The 15,659-nt window shown below is 52.1% G+C and overlaps 7 protein-coding genes across 7 annotated transcripts; 3 read left to right on the plus strand and 4 right to left on the minus strand.

Annotated features, from left to right (window-relative positions):
- Nucleotides 1–191: 191 nt before the first annotated feature.
- Nucleotides 192–850, minus strand: P174DRAFT_464204 (uncharacterized protein; the record flags this gene model as incomplete). The annotated part of the gene is made up of 2 exons (XM_024830357.1): nt 192–347; nt 386–850. 2 exons carry the CDS (start codon nt 848–850, stop codon nt 192–194), a joined length of 621 nt encoding a protein of 206 aa, XP_024678399.1.
- Nucleotides 851–1,119: 269 nt separating this feature from the next.
- P174DRAFT_424978 (NAD(P)-dependent alcohol dehydrogenase) lies at nt 1,120–2,270 on the minus strand (the record flags this gene model as incomplete). Its single annotated transcript, XM_024825243.1, has 3 exons — nt 1,120–1,441; nt 1,494–1,923; nt 1,982–2,270. 3 exons carry the CDS (start codon nt 2,268–2,270, stop codon nt 1,120–1,122), a joined length of 1,041 nt encoding a protein of 346 aa, XP_024678400.1.
- A 463-nt stretch (nt 2,271–2,733) lies between these two features.
- Nucleotides 2,734–3,693, minus strand: P174DRAFT_378199 (putative short chain oxidoreductase/dehydrogenase; the record flags this gene model as incomplete). Its single annotated transcript, XM_024822811.1, has 3 exons — nt 2,734–3,113; nt 3,162–3,343; nt 3,404–3,693. 3 exons carry the CDS (start codon nt 3,691–3,693, stop codon nt 2,734–2,736), a joined length of 852 nt encoding a protein of 283 aa, XP_024678401.1.
- Nucleotides 3,694–5,514: 1,821 nt separating this feature from the next.
- Nucleotides 5,515–6,478, plus strand: P174DRAFT_424980 (uncharacterized protein; the record flags this gene model as incomplete). The annotated part of the gene is made up of 3 exons (XM_024825244.1): nt 5,515–5,934; nt 5,976–6,007; nt 6,073–6,478. 3 exons carry the CDS (start codon nt 5,515–5,517, stop codon nt 6,476–6,478), a joined length of 858 nt encoding a protein of 285 aa, XP_024678402.1.
- Nucleotides 6,479–6,877: 399 nt separating this feature from the next.
- On the minus strand, nt 6,878–9,167 carry P174DRAFT_307974 (WD40 repeat domain-containing peptidylprolyl isomerase). The gene is made up of 3 exons (XM_024821640.1): nt 9,046–9,167; nt 8,600–8,977; nt 6,878–8,546 (listed from the first exon to the last, which is right to left on the minus strand). Exons 1-3 carry the CDS (start codon nt 9,116–9,118, stop codon nt 7,114–7,116), a joined length of 1,884 nt encoding a protein of 627 aa, XP_024678403.1. The 5' UTR covers nt 9,119–9,167; the 3' UTR covers nt 6,878–7,113.
- Nucleotides 9,168–9,296: 129 nt separating this feature from the next.
- On the plus strand, nt 9,297–11,265 carry P174DRAFT_413907 (chaperonin-containing T-complex subunit CCT2). The gene is made up of 4 exons (XM_024824371.1): nt 9,297–9,379; nt 9,434–9,591; nt 9,669–11,043; nt 11,104–11,265. The coding sequence occupies exons 1-4, from the start codon at nt 9,377–9,379 to the stop codon at nt 11,161–11,163; spliced, it is 1,596 nt and encodes a 531-aa protein (XP_024678404.1). The 5' UTR covers nt 9,297–9,376; the 3' UTR covers nt 11,164–11,265.
- A 1,217-nt stretch (nt 11,266–12,482) lies between these two features.
- P174DRAFT_515825 (glycoside hydrolase family 76 protein) lies at nt 12,483–14,726 on the plus strand. The gene is made up of 3 exons (XM_024832227.1): nt 12,483–12,984; nt 13,064–13,758; nt 13,831–14,726. Exons 1-3 carry the CDS (start codon nt 12,888–12,890, stop codon nt 14,410–14,412), a joined length of 1,374 nt encoding a protein of 457 aa, XP_024678405.1. The 5' UTR covers nt 12,483–12,887; the 3' UTR covers nt 14,413–14,726.
- Nucleotides 14,727–15,659: the final 933 nt, after the last annotated feature.

Raw genomic sequence — 15,659 nt, forward strand, 5'->3', positions numbered from 1 at the left:
AACGTCGCATGTGGCAACTACCCATCCTTGCACCTTCCGGGACATCTCTGGTAAACCGTATCTGGTAAATGGTGATAGGGGTTAAGTGGCTCTCCAGCTTGATGTAAAAGATGCACACAGGTTCGGGTCTGCACGTAGGATATATCGTTCTGCATGCGGGTCCACAGGCGTAATTCGCGCCATTGGTGTCCTCAGCCCTCCATCCGATACAAATTCACAATATCTTGGTTCTTCTTCGGCCCCTTGACAACATGTCGGCTTGACCAGCTCACAACTTCCCCAGACTCAGGGCGTACCCGGAACGCATACGCAGTCCGATACATATCATTGATGCACAGATGATTCCCCTCGCCATAATCACAGCCGTATTCTCTTCCGAGGGGACGAGCGGCGGCACCGGCGGCGAGACAAATGTCGACTCCTTCGCGTCCGCCGTCTCCACTCCGTCCTGCCCCTCGAAATCAAAGTTATGGAACAGGTAATCCGCCTCGTCCTCCTCTTCCTGGACCTCAGGCTGTTTGGAAGTCGGCTTCACCTTCACAAACCAAACACTTATCCCCCCGTTCTCCCCCTGCCGCCAGATGTACTTTTTCGTCCAGCGTAGTCCCGGCCCAAATGTATTCGGTAATTCGCCCTCCTCGCGGTAGACTACATCGCGGCGGTCAGAGGCGGCGGAGCCATGTCGCAGAGGGTGGAAGGATGCTGTGCCGCGGAGCTCGCCGTTGATGTCGCGCGGGTTGTCGCTTTGGAGGGTGCGGAGGAGGGACCAGCGGCGGGAGGGTTGGCTGAGGGAGGCGAAGATGCCGTTGAGTAGATTGGGGGAGAGGTTCGAGGCGCGGGTCGGAGGCATGGTGTCTGTGAGGTTAGTTAGGGGACAGGATGGTGTTGAATCAGTCATGTTGGGTGTTCCATTAGTTGTGTGGAGAGTTGCAATTCAGTATTTTGAGATGAGGTGGTGTGGTGACGATTTCTGGCAGACTAGGAGTAGTGGACGGGGCGGGCCGCGGCAAACAACTCCCTACAATCTACAGACTACAAAATAACCTAGAGTCTTCACAACCCACCAGCAGCAGAGAGACAGATTCATCGTCGTCAAACCGATTTCTTTATTTTATACTATCATCCCATTCTCTCTACAGCAGGCTTCCCCATCAAATGTCTCTGGCCCACAATAACTCCCCGGTACCGCATCTTGCCCTGCTCCAGGATCTGGAATGCAGCTTGGATTCCATCCTTGGTCATCGGCCAAGTCATGATGATGGGTCGAATTCTGTGCAGTGACACGAATCGCAGCATCTTGCGGACAGCCACACGCGATGCTACCGCGGATCCTTGAATCCGAATGCCGTTCGAGATAAGCGGCATGACTGGCAGCGGGGGTTGTTGCGTGCTCACTGTCAGCAGATAGATCGTACTATCGGGAGACATGAGCGGAAATACTCTGGAACAGAGGTAAGTTACACTCTCTTGCAGTCAAGGACGAGGGCACCAACTTGGAAAAATCAGGCGGCTCATTTCCACACCAGAGAAGATGCTTCACCGGCCGCACAGCCTCTCGCACAGCACCGTTCTCAAGTGTATGGAACTCGTTCGCTCCCAGGGCCTTCGCCTCGTCTTTCTTTGCAGCGGAGCTGGAGAATACAACCACGTCACACCCTAGCTTCGACGCAAACTGAATCGCCATATGCCCCAGTCCCCCAATTCCCTGGATCCCGACTCGCTCTCCAGGCTTGATATCGTAGCACGTCAAAGCACACCAAACAGTCGCTCCGCCGCACATCAGCGGAGCAGCATACTCGGGCTCCAGGTCATCCGGAAGCTTGGCCAGCATGCTCTCGTGCCAGACGGCGTGGGTAGCGAATGCGCCGATCTCGGTGTTCTCCTTGCCATACTGCTCGCGCTGCTGGCAGTACTGATCGTGGCCTGGCATAATAACATTACCATCGATTGAAAGGCCTTAGAGGCCGGTAAAAGTACATACCGCTAACGCAAAAGTCGCAATGTCCACACACCTTGCGTACCCAGCCAAAGCCAACCTTGTCGCCGGCCTTGAAGGTAGTCACGGCGCTTCCGACGTCGCGGACGGTACCTGCGCCCTCGTGGCCGAGAGCAATGCCCTTGTTCTTGAATAGCCGGTCGGTTCCGCAGAGGCCCGCGTGCGAGATCTCGACGAAGACTTCCGAGGGCTGGATGGTGCGTCTGATCGTGTCGGGGTTGACATCCCCACTCTCAGACCCTTTGAAGATATTGAATTCGATTGTTTTGGACATTGGCGCGGCTTTATAATGAGAAATTAGATTCTGGACTTTGCTGTCGAAGGATACGTGTATATTGTGTCCTCTCTCGACAGGCAGTCGTAAGGCTTGTATATCGCACGCAACGTCTGAATGAAGTCATTATCACGCTTTGAAGACATAATGGCGCCCACGGTACCAGTAGCATCTCGCTACTACTGAACAATGGCCTTTATTGGCGGACATATTGTCCGGCTCGATGGCTGCAATGAGGTCCTTCATTCACGATGAACCAACCCGTCGCTCGTTAGGTGGAAACGAGTCGCGTAGGAAATTCTAGAAATGTTCTTGGACCCTTGCCATTCAGTGGTGAGAGTGGATTTGAGGATTTTCTTTCATCCCCGGTACATGTCAGGTAGCACAGGGGACACAATTCGCATTTATCACACAGTGAACTGCCGAAGGAACTCTTTTGCCTTCAATCTATATTATTGGCAATTCACAAATCTGTGCTGCAGGCAATATCCTCCATCTCATCCAAATTCTTTCTCACATCGTCCAGCTTGACCTTGGCCCGTGTGATGCAGTCTCGTCCCAACGGCAAGCGGAGACAACCGGTCTTGCCAGCACCCACACCGGTCCCCTGCACCACATCGATGATTCGCTCAACCGCCTTGACCGGATCGCCTGCCTGTTTCCCGCTGCTGCTCTGAAAGACTTGTAGTACCTGGTCGATGGTCGTGCCTTCGTACGCCGGGTTCAGTCCAGCGGCTGGGGTGGCATAGGCAGACAGGAAGTTCGTCCGAAAGGCACCAGGCTCCACGATGAGAACTCGGATATTGAATGGGGCGACTTCTTTCGAAAGGGACTCTGAGAAACCTGGTGATTGTCAGTCGAGGAATCATTCGGACTTTCTTCTGAACGTACCCTCTAGAGCGAACTTGCTGGCCGCGTAGAGTGAGCACGAAGGCTGAGCCTGTAACCCTGCGATACTGCTTATGTTGACGATCGTACCGGACCTCTGGGCACGCATAAACGGCAGTGCGGCTTTGATGACTCGCATGGGTCCGTAGACGTTGGTGTTGATCTGTTGGTGGATCTCCTCCTCGCTATGATCGTCAGACGATGCTGATGCACTCCAAGGCCAGACGAGTCAGGCCAGGACATACCTCATATCCTCGACACTCCCGAGCAGAGCATAGCCTGCGTTGTTGACGACAACGTCAATCCGTCCTTGCTTCCGGATGGCCTCCTCGACTATTTCCTTTGTGTTTGGTCGGGTCACATCGAGCTGCAACCAGGTCCCACCTAACGACTCGATCTGGGGATAAGTCTGCGCTGCCTTGACAGGGTTTCGAGCGGTCGCGATGACTCGATGACCGGCTTTCAGCACGGCTTCTGCAAGGATGGCCCCGAAGCCGGATGAGGCGCCGGTGATGAGCCAGGTTTGAGGTGCCATCGTACCGGGTGTTTCTGACTTATACTGTTACGATCAATCTCTCGATTGTCTTTCTTATTGAAGTCACGGCTTATTTATGATATATATACCCTGTACCCGAGACCAGGCGTTGCGACTGATGACTCAGATCGGTCCGCGTTGACGGGGCTAAGCTGTGCAAAATCCGTCAACTCCGATGTTGATCATCATGTTGCAGGTGTACGAGAGGATGGGCGGAAAAGACTGAAAGGGCGGATGTTAGGATTATCGCCGACCGGGTCCCCTTGGACTGCGGTGCCAATATCGATGAAGAGGCTAGGGCGCGACAATATCCCAAGTTCCCAAATGTAGTCCAGTAAGAGCTATCTCAAGCAGTCCCTGGACGGGAAAAGCACAGCGAAACGTTCGTAGCATGGTCTGTCAGCTTTTGGTGACCGGCCATCTCGACCGGAAGGACGACGGTCGCAATCATGGTATTGCATCATGATCGTCGCGAAAGAAACAACACGATTTGGTGTCAAAATAAGAATTAATTCTCGTAAAGTCGAAGTTTCGATCGAGTTTCTTCAAGATCGACATTCAGGCTGACATTCTTCCCCCTTGACAGCCTGGCTAAGTCAACCATTGAAGCTCTCACGATCTCGGAGTCTGGGCCTCTTGAGCCGTCGATCCATTCAAGCAGATCCTTCCCCGTTCTAGCAATGGCAGGTTCTGTCAGTGGCCACGAGAAACGATTTTCTATATGGATATGAAGTCACAGCGACTTGACTCCGTGATAGCTCGGAAGCTCAATCTCTATTTACCTCCATCGTTGGAGGTTCTTGAGTCGGATCGACCAGATCACGCCAAGAACAACAGCCAGGACAATAGTGGGAGTACTAGTACGTAGTACAAAATGTTGCATTTGCTTTTTTTAGCTTACGGAGATTGGAGTACAGAAGTACTGTACACGCAGGGAGCACAACCTCCAACTCACATTGTATGACTATGAGCCAAGTTTCGATGTCTCTATTTCTTTAATCGACAGACACCTCATGTTGACACTGTAATGACATTGTGCCGCAACCGGACACAGTCATTTTGAACCCTTCATGCTACTGTGAACTGTCAAGTGTAACCTTAAGGTGACAGAAAAATATATAGCTTCTTGTGTGCCTCAATAATGCCTGACTGCCTCGGTGCCTGACCCTGGGGAAATTGGATCCCTTGGAAGAGCAATTTAGATCCAAGGATACATTGGCTGCTGTCAACCAGGATTTGAGCATTCAGTCGAATCAATTGCATTGAATCATCCGCTAGACAAGAACTAAGGTAGTCATGTGTGTCTAGTCTTCAATGTTCGCTCCGGCCGCTTGCGGAGATGCTTTTCCTCCTGCCTATTTGACTATTTTTGATTCCGCCATTTATCCACGCGGTCTTTTTAATTTACTCCAGGCTCGTCTCCATAACAAGTGTCTGTGCCTGGATTCAACTAATAATAATTATTATTAACGAGTCAGGCGAAATACTCTGCCGCTGAGTCCTGGACCCTGTTCCAAATTGTTTCTTGCTTGTCTTTGTCCTGTCTGTTTTTCTGCTCCTCTCTCTCTCGTTTCCTTTCCTTGCCCAATCCGTCTCCCTCGTTGATCATCCGTTATCTCATCTGATCGAAGCATTCTTTCGATCTCATCTACCCGACCATTGCTTGTCATTCCTTTGATCCTCCTCCTCTTTTTCCTTTAAACTATCCTGTTCCTCGTCCCCTTTCAACCTCTTTTTTCGCCTTTTCGTATGATGGTGGGCCGTCTATTGCTGTGAGCTTCCCACCTGACGGTCTCCACCGGAGTCTCAACCTGCGTCGTCATGGCATCTGGGCTGTTGGCCTGGACCGCCAACAATGCTGTGCTCAAGCCGACTTGTCAACTATTCCATTTGTTGATAATCGCCTTCTTCCTCACGACCACTGTTCTCGCGACCACCGATACTATCTTACCTTCCGCCGCTTCCGCTTCGTTCCCAGAATGTGGGCTGTCATGCACGCAGCTCCAGCAGGCCGCGGACAGCTGCCTGGCTAGTCCAGAAGACACACACGCGGTCCATGTCTCTTGCTTCTGCCAGTCATCTCTGCTATCTCAACTGAAAACCTCTCCCGATGGGACCTGCGACTCGTCCTGCAGCAGCGAAACCGATAAACAGTTGTTGCAGGCATGGTACACCAACTATTGCAATTCTGGGGCAATTCGGGAGGGAATTCTGGAGCGGCGACGACAACAGCCACATCAGGTGCTGCGGCAAGCACAACTTCCTCAAGCTCAAACGTCCAGGCCCCGGCCAAAGAGGCTAAACCCAAGACCTGGTAAGCATACCGCGGCATTGTGCCGCGACTACTTCGAAATCCCGTTACTGACAGCATTCTTGCAGGTGGGACGGCCACTACAAATGGGTCATCATGGTTATTGTCCTCCTCATTGCATTCAGTATCATTGCCGCGGTAGCCACATGGCTTAAGAAACGCCACGATGCCAAATATCCGAATCTCTATCATGGCGTCGGCGGCAGCGGCAGTGGAACGGAGAGCGGATTGTTCGCCGGCGGCCGCGTGCGTGACCAAAGTCCAGGTCCCGGCCAACCGGGCCAATTCTCATCGAACTTTGGCGGTCTTGCACCTCCGCCCCGGTCAAGTTACCCAAACTCCGATTCAATCGCCAGCAGTTCGCGAACAGAGGTCGTACCCTCCAGAGCGCGGTCCGGCTACCCTTCTTCGCGTTTAGCAAAGACGCCCCAGTCAGCGGACGACGATGTCGAGATCCGGGAGGTTACTCGATGATTTGCGGCCAGCTGTTTGTCATTTTTTGGGAATATTGACAGGTTCCTTAGTCGAATGATGCGAAGGTTCAGCAGCCAGCTCAACGCAGTTGCGACCCCATTCCTCCTTGGATTTTGTTGGGTGTTTTGATACTCAGTGGTATGACCAACACCTAAAGCTTGCATATATCCGGCGTTTACGTGTCCATCTTTTCAATCTTCTTGAAAATGTTTCCCCTCGCTGTCGAATCAGTGCGCATACTTTATAGTGTGGTACGATGTTTGTCAATACGTTGTGTGGCCTTCTTGGCTCCCTTTCTCTGTTCTATCTTTTGCGGGATATAGTACTTTTGATTCCCCTCACGTGGCGTTTCCACGAGCTTGGGAATCTAGTTGGCTTGCAATGTCTAGCTAGGTCATTCCTTGGCTCTGTCCTGTTAGATGCAACAGGATACAGACTCGCCGTCGAGTCCTGCTCTAAGGCCGAGCGGACTTTTCTACAATGGCTCTCTAAGCTAATCTTGCTGTTTCAAAACCTGGAAGGAAAAAAAAATTCTTGGCTCTTGCTAGATACGCACGGGGTAGTTTACATGCAAAATAGATGGCTTCATAGTATACGGCAGTCGTCATGGGGCGTTTCGGGAAGTCCGCACTCGCTCAAGTCACAGTAATGCTCACGATCTTAATGTCCTGCTCCGGCTTCTCCTTGTATGTTTTGGTGTTTTCGATCTTGTGTATGACGTCCAACCCCTGCACCGCCCGTCCAAAAATAGTATGTTTACCATCTAGCCAAGGTGTCTTCTCCGTCGTGATGAAGAATTGACTGGCGTTAGTGTTCGGCCCCGCATTCGCCATGGATAGCGTATACGGCTTGTCGTGCTTCAGACTCGAGAACTCGTCCTCGAACTCCCCGCCCCAGATCGACTCGCCGCCCGTCCCGTCACCGAGGGGATCACCGCCCTGGATCATGAATTTGCGGATCACACGGTGGAAGATGGTATTATTGTAGTACCCGTTGCGCGCATGGGTGACAAAATTCTCAACTGCCTTGGGCGCCGCCTGCGGGAAAAGCCGCAGGTGGATGTCCCCCATGGTGGTGTGGAGGATGGCGGAGGTGCCCGTCTCGGCGGCCTTTTTGGCGGTTGTCTCGCGGGCGTCGGCATGCGTGGGGCGTTCATTCTGCACGTCCCGGCTGGATTTGGAGATCTCGGTTTCATTGGTGAATAGGTAGAAGCGGATCTTGGCGAAGCCCGTTGAGACGAGGATCGGGTCTCGTTCTTCGGATTCCTGGAGGAGAGGGTTGGCGCTTGCGGCCATGGAGACCGTCATTACGCCTTTCTTTTGTGGTTGGCCTTGATACATGGCTAGGTTGAGGGGGCGGAAGGGTTCGTCCTTTGCGTAGACGCGGACGACGCGGTTGGTGTAGGTGTTGATGCACTTGGCGCCGTACAGGGAGCCGTAGAGCACGAAGTGGCCTGATTCGTCGAAGATGACGTTGATTTTGGGTTGGGTGATGGGATTCTCGAGTTCGCGTTCAACGGCGAGACGGCGGCCGAATTCCACCTCATCCAGTGGGTAGAGGGCTGTGCCGGCTTGCTGCATTTCTGTGATGGTGGTGAGAGATTCGTCGTATTTCCGGTAGAGCTTGCCCGTTGCGAAATCGAAGACTCGGACCTGCCGGTCGGGAAACGAGACGGTTGCAAATTGCTCGCCCGATGGTGATATTGTAATGGACGCGGGTGCGGATTTGGATTTCTTGAACTCGAACAGGTTCGTGGAGGATTTGAGCTCAAATACATTGTCCGGTTTCTCATACGAGCCGTCGCTTGCGCGCCAATACTCGACCATCCCGGATTGATCGGCTGAAATGACACAGTCGTATGCGTTGTTGAAGGCGATGGCTGCCACGGGGCTACGGTGGATCGATTTGACGGTGTTTAGGGGAGTGGCGTTCTCTCCACGACCATCAAAGACTTGTATCATGGGGCTATTCTCGTCTGTCACAGCTAGCAATGGTAGGGATGCGCCGCGAGGGTGTACCCAGCACACACAGCGCGGTGTGAAGTCCAAGGAGAGCATGGCCAACAAATCTGCACACGCGATTAGTTCGCAAAGCAGAAATCATAGCAGAGATCATGCCTACCGAAAGTGATAACGTCAAAGATTTTGATCGTCTTGTCCGCACCAACCGTCGCAAAACTCCTCCCGTCGGCGCTGACGCTGACGCTCTTGATCTCCGCAGGATGGGCTCGGAATTCCTTGACGAACTCGACCCCGACGGCCATTTTCTTCCAAAACTTCACGATACCGTCCATCGACGACGTGATGAGAAAGTCTGTGTAGGGAGTCATCGTAACGAAGGACAGCTGCTCCTTGTGCATAAGCGATCTCGAATACCGCGGAGATGCGGGCAGCGCATTCACGTAGACCTTCTCGAAGGGTAACTTGCGTCGCTTTTTCTTCGGCGCATCGGCGGAGGGTAGAGCAGGACCAAAGTCATCGTCTGACGATGAGCCGTTTCCTGAAAGCCTTGATCAGTTTCCTGTTTTCAGTCTGAATCAGACGCTGTTCGGGAAGGGTCCAACGCACCATCTTCATCTTCAATGGCAGCATGGGGGCGCTTATTGACTGCCAGCTTCGCTTGTTCGTCAGTATCCGCCATTGCGAAAGATAAAATGGAAGATTTCTTTTGAGACGGTACAGCAAGGAGCGCGCTTGAATTGAGTCAACTGGGGTTGTTAAGAGGAACTTCTTGGGCGGGCGGTCTGTAGCTACAACTTGAGCTCGGGCCACATCGCGAACTTTTCTGGACGTCCCGCATTATTATTGAATCCTCAACGGTGATTTCGAACCAGTATTCCCCCTGAGCTGCCTGCCTTCCTCCCACCGGTAGCTACCTTCTAAATATCTACTATTCATCATGGTTCGTCGTCTATTATGTTAATATCTTAATTTGCAAAATGCTGACCACCTGCAGGCGTCCTTCGCCAATCCCACTCAGATCTTCGGCGACGATGTCGTCGAAGAAAAGGGCGAAAATGCCCGTCTGTCCGCCTTTGTCGGCGCCATCGCTGTTGGTGACTTGGTGAAAAGCACATTAGGTCCTAAGGGAATGGACAAGATCCTTCAGTCAGCGTACGTGGGGTGGTCTCCTGAGAATGCGGGGTTTTTTGTAAATGAGCTTGCCAGAACTGACTCTCGGGGTAAAATAGGTCGACCGGCGACATCCTCGTAACAAACGACGGTGCTACCATCCTCAAGTCTATTGCCCTCGATAACGCCGCGGCCAAGGTGCTGGTGAACATCTCCAAGGTCCAGGATGACGAAGTCGGTGACGGAACGACATCCGTGACGGTGTTGGCAGCGGAGTTGCTGCGTGAGGCAGAGAAGCTCGTGAACCGCAAGATTCATCCTCAGACGATCATCGAGGGCTACCGGATAGCCAGCAAGGCCGCCCTGGCGGCCCTTGAAAAGGCTGCCGTCGACCGGAGCAAGGATATGGAGGCTTTCCGGAAAGATCTCCATGCTATCGCTCGGACAACCCTCAGCTCCAAGGTTCTGGCTCAGGACCGCGAACACTTTGCTGCTCTCGCGTGTGATGCAGTTCTCCGGTTGAAGGGCTCGACCGACCTCAGCCACATCCAGATCATCAAAAAGGCCGGCGGCAAGCTCAGCGACTCGTACCTCGATGAGGGCTTCATCCTTGACAAGAAGATCGGTGTGAACCAACCCAAGCGCTTGGAGAATGCCAAGATTCTGGTTGCCAACACCGCCATGGACACTGACAAGGTCAAGATCTTCGGTGCACGGGTCAAGGTCGAGTCAACGGGCAAACTAGCCGAGCTGGAAAAGGCGGAGCGTGAAAAGATGAGAGCCAAGGTTGAGCGAATCAAAGCTCACGGCATCAACTGCTTCGTCAACCGTCAACTCATCTACAACTGGCCCGAGCAGCTGTTCACCGAGGCCGGTATCATGTCCATCGAGCATGCCGACTTCGACGGCATTGAGCGCCTTGCCCTGGTCACTGGTGGTGAGATTGCTTCGACCTTCGATCACCCCGAACAGGTCAAGCTCGGCCAGTGTGATGTTATTGAGGAAGTTATCATCGGCGAGGATACCCTCATCAAGTTCTCGGGCGTGGCTGCCGGTCAGGCATGCACCATCGTGCTGCGCGGTGCCACCGAGCAGCTTCTCGATGAGGCAGAGCGATCTCTCCACGATGCTCTGGCTGTTCTCTCTCAGACTGTCAAGGATCCCCGGGTCACACTGGGCGGTGGCTGTGCCGAGATGGTGATGTCCAAGGCCGTCGAACAGGCGGCCCAGAACACTACCGGCAAGAAGCAGCTGGCTGTGGACGCATTCTCCTACGCTCTTCGGCAATTGCCCACTATTCTGGCCGACAATGCCGGTTTGGACTCGAGCGATCTGGTTACGAGACTCCGCCAGGCCATCAACAACGGCATGACCTGTTCCGGTCTGGATTTGCTTACCCCTGGCGGTGGTATTGCTGATATGCGGGAGTTGGGTGTTGTGGAGAGCTACAAGCTGAAGAAGGCAGTTGTTTCCTCGGCATCAGAAGCCGCAGAGGTAAGCATGGTCGTTGACCTGATTTTGCAGAAACGTTTAGCTAACTATGTCCGTCTACAGCTTCTCCTGCGTGTCGACAACATCATCCGGGCTGCTCCTCGCAGACGCGAGCGTATGTGAAGAATGGGAGAAAATAGCGTGTCTTCAGTACAGGGTTTATGATACAGCGCGAATGATGATAATATATTAAATATCTCCGGGTCTGAGCAGCAGGTGTGAGTCAGTATTCTCCTCATGTAGACCTTTTGTATGCCGTCAGCCCAAAGAAAATGCGTAAACATATATGCCTTAGGCCGCTGAACCTTTCTGGACCAGCTTGCTGCTCTATATACTCGAAGAAGACAGTGAGTCTTCAGACCAAATAGGTACATATGCGACGGCGCACATGCTGTGGCACCTTTTCCAGTGGGGGCGGCATAAGCACTGCTGTCGTCATGTGTCATGGCTTTGTAACATTTATGCCGATAGGAGGGATTTGAATCATTTGATTGCATCACCCTCTTTTAAAGTTGGTGATCCAATCCGAACCTGGACTTATATGGTGCCTAGGATTGTAAGTAGAGATGCAGGTAACAGATGTCACATGGCTGGGCGATTTAAGCAATAGGGCCAAGGTCTTGGTGGTTAGCTGCTGCTATTTTTGGCCGGGGGGTCTGAGAGTGCTGAGGGACACAGGACGCTTCGACTCCGCACTTGATAGCCATGATGAGCAATAGATTTTGATAGAGTTTCTATCCAACCTTTTACTTGACGCTTGAAGTACGAATCTCCACAATTCTGGTGCTTCTGAGAGTATTTGAAGCAGAAGGATCACTTGCCTATTTTGTATACAGTAGTAGTAGCCAAGGCGATTTCAGGGTTCCACAACCCTTCCGACGTTGGACCATTGGAACCAGTGAGAGCCTGGAGGAACTGGCTTCTGGGGCACATTGCGCGTTCTTTTTGCAGCACCAAGTCGTGGCACTGTGACTGTCCCTGACCCGAACAGTCCGAATGCGGGTATGATCTTTGCTTCGAGTGGGGATTTGCTCTTCAAAAGGACCAAGAGGACCAAGACCCTGAGTCCCAGAGGCTTGTCTTCTTGTCCCTCAGCTTTCTGTCCATCTAGAATTCTAGATAACGATAACTGTCAAATAATCAGGTGGATGGGTACCACTTTCATTTTAATTCCAGGGCCATCCTTACTTCTTACCGAATAGGGTCTCATTATTCTGTCCATCCAGGCTGTGCCTTGTAAAAGTAGACGCTACCTCCATGTATCCGTATTCTGTAAGACAGGCTCACTACCTTAGCTGCTACCCAAGGGTGATGTCGCAGTGGATTCCCTGTGTTCAGCGAATGAAGCATCTGACTTACTATTAATCCCGTCTTCGTGCTGACATTGACAATCATAATAACTAACTAACGTAACTAATAATTAATCCCTTCAATCCAACCATCCTCTGACCATCTGCGCTCGCTTTGCTTTTTCTTCCCCGTCTTTTTCTTCCAACCTCTGCTTTGTCAACTACTGTGAGGATTTGTCCTTCTCACTCGTTTGTCCGCCCCTCCATCCCCTGTGCCTTAAATCGCCTCGTCTTTCCTCGGTCGCCGATCTTTGTACCTTTTTTCATTTTTACTTTTTAATTGGGCTCCGCAGTGACGTCGCATAACTACTCTTTAGCACTTAGTAATCTACCTAGTACCTACCTTCTCCGGACATTCCTCGCATTCTTCACCTGACCCGCTCGTCTCGCGATTTTTGCGCTCGTTTGCCGGCGCCTCATGCGCTCTTGTTGACCTCGTTTCGATGCTGCGATCGTTTCAGTCTCTTGCTGGATTCTAATCCTCTCTGATCTCCGACAATGAAACTATCGAGTCGGACGTGGACGACCTTGGTGACCGTCGTCCTTGCCGGCCAAGGAGCGGTCACCGCGCTCGAGCTGGACATTAATGATGTTCGTATGTATATCCCCGCCTCATGGACATCCAGACTTGATATGATCTGTGTCGCAATTGCTAATCAGTGGACGCATGGCAGAATCGATCAAGGATGCGGCTGCGACAACGGCCTACAACATGATGAGTAACTACACCGGCAACCAGACCGGCCAGATTCCTGGAAAACTGCCCGACACGTGGTGGGAAGGCGGCGCCATGTTCATGACTTTAATTCAATACTGGTACTGGACCGGCGACACGTCGTACAACGAAGTCACCACTCAGGGTATGCTCTTCCAGAAGGGCAACAACGATTACTTCCCTTCGAACTACAGTAACTATCTCGGCAACGACGACCAGGTGTTCTGGGGATTGGCCGCTATGACTGCGGCAGAGCTCAACTACCCCGAGGAAGATGGCCAGCCGTCGTGGGTGTCGCTTGCGCAGGGTGTGTTCAACACTCAGGTGCCGCGCTGGGACACGTCCACCTGTCACGGTGGCCTGCGCTGGCAAATCTCTACCTACCAGGAGGGCTACCGAACCAAGAACGCCATCTCGAATGGCGGTCTCTTCCAGCTTGCGGCACGACTCGCGCGGTATACCAACAACGAGACATACTCACAGTGGGCGGAAAGAATATGGGATTGGTCTGCGACAACCCCGCTGCTCAAGGAGTCGGACTGGACTATCGCCGATACCACTACGCCTGATACTGAATGCACGGACCATGGAGATCTCCAATGGACCTATAACTATGGCACATATGTCAGTGGTGCTGCTTATATGTATAATTACGTACGTTGCGAACTCTCTACTTCGAGACCTGGTTATGTTGCGAAAATGAGGAGCCGAACTGACAAGACATAGACCAATGGAGGCGACAAATGGAAGAAGGGTCTTGATGGCTTACTGGGCACCACGTTCAAGCGGTTCTTCCCCTTTCAGAATGGCATGGTCATGTCTGAAATTGCCTGTGAGCCGAACATGAAGTGCGATCGCAACCAGGACTGTTTCAAGGGCTTCCTTTCCTCCTGGTTAACTTTTATTACGACCATCGCCCCCTACACGTCGTCCGAGATTGTCCCGAGGATCCAGCAGTCGGCACTTGCGGCAGCCAAACAGTGTTCTGGCGGTGCGAATCAGACTCTCTGCGGGCGGCGCTGGCATCAGGACACCTTTGACGGAACGAGTTCATTAGAGGGGCAGATGAGCGCCTTGAGCGTCTTTTCGTCCTCGATGATTGCCCACAAGATGCAGGCTCAAGCGCCGTTGACCGCAGACACTGGAGGTACGAGTAAGGGTAACGCGAGCGCGGGCACAGGGACAGAGCAAGCCCGCCCTCAACCGCAGCCAGTCACAACGGGGGATCGTGCTGGTGCGGGAATTGTGACTGTGGTCTTCCTCAGTGGCTGGATCGCAGCAGTGACCTGGATGGTGTACGGGAGATAAAAGCGTTCCAGCAATCCGCTTCAATGTTGCGCAATCATGATGATTTGTATATACTTTGCGGATGATTGGTATCTGAGGAGGAGAGCACATGGACCCACGTCCTCCTCCAATCCGCCTTCTTTTGTGCTACGGTTGCATGTTACTATTTGTATTCTAGGGGACTTGTATGACCTCCGATCTAGGCTTCTCTGTGTTGGAGTTGAGGCGTCCGGAGGAGCGAAAGATCTTGACATCTTCAGTTCTTCCTTGATCATGGCTTTTTTTCTATAAGGAACCACCCCGTTTTAGCGTCTTATGAGTGACAGGTACAATATTGGCGTTGCCTAGCATATGTGCTTCGCTCTCGTAAATATATCTTCCGTTCGTCTCTGCAGACTTACCACCAGATCAACTGTTTGAAGCGATGATGGAACTACCTTACTGATGATGAAAATCTCCTATTTAGCAGAGAAAAGGTCGTCACACCTATTCAGGCTATCCCGGCAAAAATGAATACCTTTCCACCTCCTGGATCGTGGTTGAAGACAATTCCAGGTGAATGATCTAGGCTGCTTCCTCATCCAGGCTGATTCCTTCTCAAAAGAACCTCAGTACAGTATCATTACCAGCGAGGGGCTATGTTTCATTTGTGGTTCAATCAGCATTGATTATTAGAAACTTGCCCCACTCACACCATGAAAGGAATGGATGTATTGTAATCTGGATTCTCCCCAGTCTCCATCTCCTGCTGGGCTGCTCTTCGAGGTACCCTGTCTTCCCATCTACCTTACAGAGTATGCGGCTATTGGACAGAAAATTTATTTGAAGCAGGCTTGAGCATGTCTGGGGTGATCAATTACTCTTCGCGAATTTGACAGCGGGCTATGTACAGCGCGGAGGCAGTGCGACAATCCTCCGTTGGCTGGCGCCAGTCGAGACTCGCCCTTGCACACGACTCAGCCTTTTTCGGTCGCCTTCCATGGGTGTCACAAGAAACACGGAGTAGACTAATGTACTCCGTACTCCATAGTCTAAGATATGGAATTATTGCGAATTCCTCGTGTGAAATGGCCGATTATATTGGTCTGCCTCGCGTCACTTCAGTACTTTAGTGCCCCTAACTCCCCCCTTAGTCGATTCATTCCTTCTCCTTGAATCCTCGCTACGGGGCTTTTATGGTTTTACTTCGCACACTCGCCATTTTCCATCTCTCCGTTTATTCCTACATCGTCCGCCATATATTCATATATTGCTTCTCTTTCTTCCCA

The sequence above is a fragment of the Aspergillus novofumigatus genome, assembly GCF_002847465.1.
Source record: "Aspergillus novofumigatus IBT 16806 chromosome Unknown P174scaffold_9, whole genome shotgun sequence".
NCBI classification, from domain to species: Eukaryota; Fungi; Ascomycota; class Eurotiomycetes; order Eurotiales; family Aspergillaceae; genus Aspergillus; species Aspergillus novofumigatus.

Coding starts and splice junctions, on each gene's coding strand:
- P174DRAFT_307974 (XM_024821640.1), bottom strand. CDS start 9,118: ATGGCGGATACTGACGAACAAGCGAAGCTGGCAGTCAATAAGCGCCCC. Junction 8,978..9,045: donor TGCCATTGAAGATGAAGATG/GTGCGTTGGACC, acceptor CAAGGCTTTCAG/GAAACGGCTCATCGTCAGAC. Junction 8,547..8,599: donor CTTTGACGTTATCACTTTCG/GTAGGCATGATC, acceptor TCGCGTGTGCAG/ATTTGTTGGCCATGCTCTCC.
- P174DRAFT_515825 (XM_024832227.1), top strand. CDS start 12,888: ATGAAACTATCGAGTCGGACGTGGACGACCTTGGTGACCGTCGTCCTT. Junction 12,985..13,063: donor GCTGGACATTAATGATGTTC/GTATGTATATCC, acceptor GACGCATGGCAG/AATCGATCAAGGATGCGGCT. Junction 13,759..13,830: donor CTGCTTATATGTATAATTAC/GTACGTTGCGAA, acceptor GACAAGACATAG/ACCAATGGAGGCGACAAATG.
- P174DRAFT_413907 (XM_024824371.1), top strand. Junction 9,592..9,668: donor GACAAGATCCTTCAGTCAGC/GTACGTGGGGTG, acceptor GGGGTAAAATAG/GTCGACCGGCGACATCCTCG. Junction 11,044..11,103: donor CGGCATCAGAAGCCGCAGAG/GTAAGCATGGTC, acceptor GTCCGTCTACAG/CTTCTCCTGCGTGTCGACAA.